General features: G+C 39.8%; 2 protein-coding genes across 2 annotated transcripts; both read right to left on the minus strand.

Annotated features, from left to right (window-relative positions):
• Window positions 1-843: 843 nt before the first annotated feature.
• LOC6559262 lies at window positions 844-2,953 on the minus strand. The gene is made up of 4 exons (XM_001985874.2): window positions 2,802-2,953; window positions 2,655-2,741; window positions 2,253-2,594; window positions 844-2,152 (listed from the first exon to the last, which is right to left on the minus strand). The coding sequence occupies exons 1-4, from the start codon at window positions 2,887-2,889 to the stop codon at window positions 954-956; spliced, it is 1,716 nt and encodes a 571-aa protein (XP_001985910.1). The 5' UTR covers window positions 2,890-2,953; the 3' UTR covers window positions 844-953.
• A 1,034-nt stretch (window positions 2,954-3,987) lies between these two features.
• LOC6559263 lies at window positions 3,988-4,595 on the minus strand. The gene is made up of 2 exons (XM_001985875.3): window positions 4,239-4,595; window positions 3,988-4,168 (listed from the first exon to the last, which is right to left on the minus strand). The coding sequence occupies exons 1-2, from the start codon at window positions 4,582-4,584 to the stop codon at window positions 4,047-4,049; spliced, it is 468 nt and encodes a 155-aa protein (XP_001985911.1). The 5' UTR covers window positions 4,585-4,595; the 3' UTR covers window positions 3,988-4,046.
• Window positions 4,596-8,668: the final 4,073 nt, after the last annotated feature.

Consider the following 8,668-nt stretch of genomic DNA (forward strand, 5'->3'; position numbering starts at 1 on the left):
ATAACGAAATTGACTACATCATGTCTGCTAGTAGATTTCACACTTTCGATAAATGAGCTTCTTCGTTAATTTACTGCTGACTGCTGACTCTGCTGGTGCCTGGTTCACAAAACTCAATTAAGTTTTGCACTGTGGAACAGTTCACTCAGCTTACGCACTCGGTGAGTAGTCTAAAATCGATTAGGCTGACCATCTTTATGAGGTTGGGCATAGCATAAGTTGAGGCGCAGCAAATGAAATTGCTTACAGGCCAAAAATTTTAACTAAGTCATAAATAGTCGTTGTAGTGTATGAAAAGTTTTCTTTTTGCCTTACATCAAATGCAACGTGAGCGCTTTTTGCAAGTTTTCAGCTGGGCCGGCAAAAGGCACGCAGCTAAAAATAATTGATAACAGATTATGTTTTACAATCTAAGCAAGCAGATATGAGATATGCTCGTAATTTTAATAGCCACATGTAACGGGCCACACGTAGACATAGTGGCTGGCAACAGCCAACAAAATCCCGGACCCGGCACAGATTCCGCAAAACGTTGCAAACTTAATTATTTCGTGCTAGCTGCTGCTCCTGCTCCTGCTTTTGGCCATTTTTGTGCCGGCACACACTCACACTCACTCACACACACACAAAAAGATGGACGGAAACCGAGACGGGGCGACGGACAGCTGAAAAGTTATTTATTTTATGGTCAAAAGTTACTTGTTACTGCTGCTGCTGCTGCTGCTGCTTTATGGCAAAAGCGAAAGGAGAAGCATGCGGAGCTGGAGCAGCACACAGTTGTGGTGGCTTTAAAATTTACTGGAGCATGGCACATAAATCATAAACTATGTAAACGTGATTCTCTCGTATGCGATCCAATTTCGGGATAAAGAACAAATTTTTAATTCTCACAAAACTTTGAAGACTCACTGCGCAGTAGCAGAATCATGAAAAGACTGAGTAATTACATACGATTAGCGCGCCTTCATCGGATCGGAGACCACCCTACTGCCACGACGACCCAATGACACTTTGCTTGTCGACATAAACATCGATCCGCTTGAGCCCCTGGACGATATAGATTGTATGGATTGCTCTATCTCGAGTTGCGGATGAAAGCCCAAACGCTGTTGTTCCATCTCCAGCAGCACAGAATCACGAAAGAATACCGTCTCGTCCAGTCGAACATTATACATGCCCGTCGGATTCTCACGATCGAAGGGCATATCCGGACGTATATCGCTGTCGGTGACCAGCACCCGGGCACCCGGTATGGGTAGAAATTTAAATAGACGCTTGCGCAGCTTGGGCAAATAGGTGGATTGCATGTGCTGCGGCACATGCTGCAGCCGACTGACCATCATTTCGGGACGCAGCACAAACGGACGATCGATCAGGCGTCGATCCTCCGGCAATCTTTCTTTAATCTCCTCCAGCTGTCGTGAGGTCAACTGCAGCGAACGTGGACCATCCTTCCAGCGCTCCTGGCCGCTCATGAAAGCGATTTTCTTATTGTTGCGCAACTGTTTGCGTGTTATGCGCTTTGCAATGCAATTGTAGACGATGCGGGGCACATATGGCGGCACGGGGAAGTCCCGCAATGAGATTGGCCAACGATGTGGATTGTCCAGCATATTGATATATTTGCCATCGGCAAACAATTTCAATTGCTTTTCCGTTTTCTTGCTTTTGGTTGGGTTCTTGCGCTGCACCGCGGGTAAATCGTGTTTACCCATTTGGAATAGATGCCGATGTCCATGGCCAAACACATGACGCCAGTCGGGCTCGCAATACTTTCGAGAATTGATCCGCTTGTAGGGCAATCGTCGGAACTTGTAGCGCTTCTGTGTCTCGATGCGCAGCGTCAGACGTGGCATGCTCTTCTTGCCCCGCTCGCAGGCGCATCCGTTCGGATAGCGTATATCATAGCGTCCCGGACCCGGCTCGAAACCAATATCACGGCGCAGTCGCACATTTCGCTTCGTGGGCACGCAGGATAGACGCAAAAACAGGTGCGGATTTGGTGGTGACACCTTTGTAACGGGCAGCATTTTGCGCCTGATCTCATGGGAAGTAACATTGGTATCGGTGGGACCGGGATCGCGCGGATTGCGCCAGCAGCAGTTCAAATTGGATATCATGATTCGAGTGGTTGGGCGACGTTCGCGTGCATCTTGAGATTGGAAAGTTAACAGTTAAAGCATAAATTATCAACTAAAAATATGATATATGAATTGGAAGAGATTCCAATTTTAATATTAAGCATTGCTTACTTGTTAGGAAGATGCCCTTTTGCTTATTCTCGGGCTTGAAGAAACGCTCGATCTCCGCTGGCATCTCGTAAAAGTGCGAGGGTGGTGGCTTTATCGAGACCCGACTCTTGTTAGTATGCATCTTGGCGAAAGAAGTGCCCTTGGCACCCATCCTACTTAGATACGGTACTGGCAGCACCCCATATCGATTCGGTGCCTGTTGGTAGCCACGCCACGTGGTCATCGCTCGATTGTGGTGTAATGGACGTTTCTCCGGATACGGGTAAGCGGGTGTCTTCTCAAAACCGGTCACATGCCGATATTGTGCATAAGTTGCAGCGCTAAACTTTTTACCTCGGTTCTCTGTGACATAAATATATTACTCATCATTACATATCGATCCATCTTTGATTACTTACTAACCTTGTTGACAGTACACATTGTAATGTGATCCGGCGAGCTTGAACTGTTTCCGGACGCTATCCAAATGATCTTCACGTATGCGATTACCTTAGAGGGCATCGCGATTAGCTTGTTAATAATCCGATCTGAAATACTAAAGCATCTTACGTGACAACATAAAAAGCGGCTGACTCATTCGAGTTGAAATGAAATTTTGTCGCTCATCGGCAGACAGTTTCGTTTCCTTCTTCTCCATTTTTCACGTGTTTTTTGAAAATGTTCCGAATTAATAAACTATACAGAATTTAAATTCTATGTTTAAAAGTATTTCTATTATATTATTAATCCGACTAGAGAATTGTTTTATGTAGCCTACTTAACTATTTTTGTCGAGTGTGTTGCGAGGCACCTTTTGACGAGGCATAATTTTGACTAACGCCCTCCACAAACGGCGAACCACAATATTTCCCACAATTCTCCTAAAACTAAAAAGTTTTGACACCTACAAAAAGATCAGCAATATATAGAAAAGTTTGAAATCTATTAACTTCCCAGATATGTTAAATAAGCATTGTGCAATGATTGCCATTGACAGTCATATGATGATGTGGCAACTTCTCAGTCATTTGTGGTGGCAACATTGATTGACTGACTCTTAAGTGGCTGTATGTGTGTGTCTGTCCTGTATGTGTGTGTCTGTCCTGTATTCGTGCATTTCTGTTGTCCTGTTTATTGCTTCACTTTGGCTTTATGTCTGATTGCCTGAATTGCAGCATTTAATCGAATTAATTAATGGCACATTTTACATTCATCATTTACTCGGCTGCATATTTTTATTTTTTATTTCGTTCTTATTCTGTTTTGTATTCTTATTAACCTATATCCCCCACCACAGCCCCCAACACTCTACCACTGTCCCCCTGCCAGCAAGTATACCGGTAAACACCCACATCCTGGTCCTGATTGCACTTTGCAGTTTGGTGCAGTCGCATCGTTCTCGATGGATGTTCATTTTATTTCAATTCATTTGAGTTGGGTTTTTTGTTTTTTTGTACGAATCAACGAACTGCAAAATTCAATTGAAAATCGCTGAATGCAAGTTAATCAGTGCGCTTGGCTACGCTAATTATGCGGCCGACGGGAAATACATTGATAAATGTACGATACACACACACATATATATATTTATATATATATACATACATATAACCAAATTATTGTTGTCTAATGAGTTGTAGCGAAGCTTTTGGCTTTTGTGTGCCGGTAATTATGCTTTATGTACTGGTAAATTAAACATTTATCGCACTCGCCGCATTTGTTGCATGCGACGTGGTATCATTGCAATCAAATTGTGTATGTATCAAATAATCATATATTGGCTGCTGACGATTTCTAAACAATTCACATAAATTATTATCTTCCGCGTTTAGCACCCCTATTTTTATACTGCTTAGCGGCTTTCTTTGCATCTTTGGCCGCCTTTTTAGCCTTCTTTTTCGCAAGCCTTTCCTGTTTCTTCATTTTGCGTAGTTTCCCTAAAAATTCAGAAAAAATGCTTGGATATATGGGTGCACTTAAAAAAGATAAACACATTTTTAAACTAACCATTAACAATATGAGCTGTGGCCAAATTGACTGGAAGTGGTGCACATTTGAAACCAGCCGGTGGTGCCATGCAAAGCTTAATGAAACGATAACCCGTTGAATAGAGCATGCCCAGGCAGGCTTGTGGCCGTATCCTTGATTTGGGCCACTTATTAAAATAGAGATCCTTGCGGTGTATCTCCGCCATCTTAACGCCCTCATGGTCACGCCAATGATACATGACTTTGGGCGTGAACGGTCTGATAGGCAGCTTCCAGCTGTGATGTGGTGCATATTTTACGTACTTGCCCCAGCAACCGGGCTTGTCCACACAAAACCAAACATCTGCATCTGGGTAAAATTTCATTTTGGCTCAATAAAAGAATTTTATTTTTTTTTATTTTTATTTTTTTAAATTGAATTGGAATTTTTGACTGAATGAAAAAAGTGAAGTTTTTGCTACAGAAAAATAATAGTAGAAATAATTCGACAAAAGCAATGCTTACTCTTTGTACTCTAAATGTTTAAAGTGGCAATTCAAGAAAGTATTCAGTATAATGACCACAAGAATTATACATCCCAATTTAATAAACACATTTTAAAGTACTTTTAGTTAAATGTTTGTGAGAAATTCATGCAGATTCCAATTCGTTATCAGCTTGTCGATTTTGAGTGCCATTTTTCAATAACAATCAAAATGGTTTGCCAAATAGTGCATTAAATTTTGGTTTATTATGGTGGAAGCTGCACGAAATTTAAATGGCCCCGTTGTCAGCTTTGTGTCAAGAGTTTCAACTCATCGACTCAATATACTAAAAAGCTAAGCAGGCACTTGCTCGCAGTTAGGATCATTAGATTAAAGGATACTCTTGCATGCACGCTGGGAGACAAAGGTGGTGCCGTAAAGCTGTCAATTAAGTTTAATTATTTTATGCTCCCAAACGGGATTACATACACATACACACACACACACACACACACACACTAGTGTGCAATATGCCCACAAAATTGTCTTATGCAAGTACTTTAAACTGTAGAGGGACTTTTTGTGTAAAGAGGAGTGTGGTCTTGATTGTAACGTTGCGCTGCCTGCCGCTAAGCAAAGTCAATTATCCCAGCAGCTTTGATGCAAGTAATTGGCATAATGAAATTTTCTCAGCCAACGACAAGGACAACCGCAAAGAATAGAAGCTAGCAGCGACCTAACCATAACCGTATTAGCATATCAAGCGACAACTGTCATGCCGATGACAATGACAACCAGTGTTTGCCGCCACATCCATTCCTGCCCCAAGGCGAATGCCCACTCCTCGCCCAAACGAAACCCGCCCAAAACAGGCTGATAAGCCGCGTTAACGCCACACTTTTTGCGTATTGAATAAATATTTAAATAGTCCAACAGCTGTCGCACAATATTAATAGCATACGCTGGGTCGCCACTTGAACTTTAGCAACAGGACTCGGGCCGCAAGTTCTGTGCAAATATGTTGCGGGTACAGCCGGAACGAAAAAAAAAGAAGAAGATATTTAAATATTTTATAAGCCAAAGTCTTTTGGCAGCGTGTAGCTTGGCAACAAACCGTAACCAAAGTTGCAATGGCCCCCAAAACTGCAACTGTAGAAACTGTAAACTGCACTAGATGAAAATAACAAGTTTTCTGGCAGCACTTACCAAATTGTCAAATCAAAGCGAAAAACATGACACAGCCCCAAAAATGCTGTTCCTCTTTCTTTAAAAGAATATATTAAATTGTTACATTTTATTTATTTAAGAAGAGTAGCTGTCTCTTATTGATTTTTCTATTAACATATATAGTTTTCTTGAAATGATCGAAATATAACAATTGTATCTAAGATTTACTGATTTTTTTGTCTAACAAAATAAGAAGTAATTCTTTCAAGCGATCGACACCACTAAGATCTGTTTTTGTTTTGCATTGTTTTGCATTGCATTACTTATGCGACTAGTGATGCTTTTTATACCCTGTATAAAATGATTAGACTCGCATAAAGTTGCATGCTCAACTTTTAGAGAACGTTAGATATTTTTTAGATAGGTAATTTCTGGTAATTTATTTAAATAGCTATTATTATTTATATATATTTAACTAACAATAAGAAATGCCTGTTTGTTTATTGTCTGTCGACCAATGGTGACAAAGGTTTTATATTTTTTATATATGATTTTTTCCGTTCAGTCAGCCCTACAGCTGATTACAAATAGTCCGCTATTATAGGGTATTTTGTCGTCTATCTTTGGGAATGCCACAACATCCTTTTATTCTGGTTTGTTGCCCAACTCGCTTGGCATTCCCTCAATACCATGAATTTTCTTTGGTTGCATTTCAACAAGGGATGCATGCGCTGTCATTGTCTTTGGTGGCTCCATCTGGTGGTGGTTGGCTGATGATGGTGACCGGCTGGCTGGCTGGCTGGCTGGATGGCTGGATGGCTGGATGGCTGGCTGCAGTTGGTGGTGAAGTTGTTGGGTGGGGGTTGCCTGTTTGTGGTTTGTTGCTTTGTTTCCGTTGCATATGAACGACAGCGCTCAACACTTTTTATCGTTGCCATCGCCGCACTGCTACTTATTAACATTTTTTTTTGTTTCCCTTGTTTTTGTTTTTGTTTTTTTTTTGTTACTTGCCGCGAGTAAATTTCCATGGGGGCTTAGCTGGAGTTGAACATGTTGTTGAGTTGATTTCAGAGCGTGCGAGTGCCGCTTACAAGTTGGGGCATTGGTTTGGGGTGCATGAGCGCGCAAAAGTATGCTACAAATGCTCTAAAGTCCCTGCTGTTGCAAAGGCAATCACATTTAAATTTTGTGGCTTAAGCGAAGTAAATAAAATGTGGCAAATTGTTAGAAATGCTTCCCGCAAAATACATGCATGTAAAAATATACATTTCGTTTTGGTTTCTCTCAAGCATGCTGTGCAAATTAGAAAATGCAATTGAACACATTAAATTTATTTAGTTATATCCCTAGTTGTTCACTGTGTAAAAGATAATATTGTGCTTTAAATATATCTCTCGCTAATACATTTAAACTATGTTTTGGCTTAAAGCTTTTAATATTTAGCGCCGCAGCGGAATAATGTGGTGCACAATTATTTTAGTGGTGGTTTTCGGGTGCTTCGCCAAGCAACGCTATGCTGAAACAATGCTGTCAATGTTCCAGCATAATTATGTCGCCAAAAAAGATATACCATGGTTATTTTTATCGAGGCGCATTAAAAGGCTTTTAAAATTTATTGATATTACCGACTCTATTAAATTATGCCTGGCAGCCAACCACCCAGAGCTGAGTATGGCTTGCCTTTTTTCTTTTTTTTTTTTTTTTCTTCTGCTTTTTGCTTTTCTTTTATTTTTAATGCCGTGTTTTCTGACTGACGTGGCAATGGCAGCAAATTTTCCATGTCGTCAATGGCAGCAACCGATGACTGGCAGCAAAATTGGCAATGCCAATAGCAGCGATGACGACGACGATGGCGACAACGACAACGACAACGGCAACGACATCAACGTCGACGTCGACGTCAACGGCGACTTTCGCTGTAAGCGGCAAACTCAATTTGTGTGAAAAATACTTTTAGTTGCAGTGCATATTTTATACATAATGTATATTTTAATACGTTTTAATTTTCTATAAAAAAAAAATGCCAAAACTGAATAAATATATATATGTATACATATTTTGCTCAGCATTAAACTGGGCTTGGGGTATATTAATGCATAAGGGCATGCGTGCGTGCATTGAAAGCAGTCTATTATGCTTTGCTATGACTACATACGTTGACACGTATACACACACGCGCACACACACACACACACACACACACACACACCCACATGCATTCGTTGTACGTGCTGGAGGCGAGTCGCTTGGCTGGCACCCGTGGCGTATGATTGATAAATGTACACTTTTAAAGGCCACCAAATTATAAAACGCAAAAGTGCTCAATATATTTCTAGTTGGAGTGACGGCTAAAAATATACTGCTAAAAATATATTTATATATTTATATATATTTATATAAGCGAAATATATCTAAATATTTTTATAGAATTGTTAAATATTAAAGAAATATTTTTAATAATACTCCAATATATTAGTTAACGTTTAGTTAAAAGTGCAATAAATACATAATACAATCTTTTTGTAAGCACTGTATATGTATTAGTTGCAGCAATTTATCAAAAAATGAACAAAAAAACTTTAAAAAACTTTACAAAATATATATTTTAACAGCAGTTCACGTTACTAAATGCATTTTAAGTGCAATATTAACATTCTAATAGTTAAATGTATTTTAGTTAAATATATTTGAAAATATTTTAGAAATAAGAGTAACATTTTTAAGACAAACAATAAATCAATGACTATAAAGTTAGACTTACTTTAGAGGCTTTGATTAACAAGATATTTGATTGCCTTTGTTAAGAAACTCCGCCAAT

The sequence above is a fragment of the Drosophila grimshawi genome, unplaced genomic scaffold (assembly GCF_018153295.1).
Source record: "Drosophila grimshawi isolate 15287-2541.00 unplaced genomic scaffold, ASM1815329v1 contig_1367, whole genome shotgun sequence".
NCBI classification, from domain to species: domain Eukaryota; kingdom Metazoa; phylum Arthropoda; class Insecta; order Diptera; family Drosophilidae; genus Drosophila; species Drosophila grimshawi.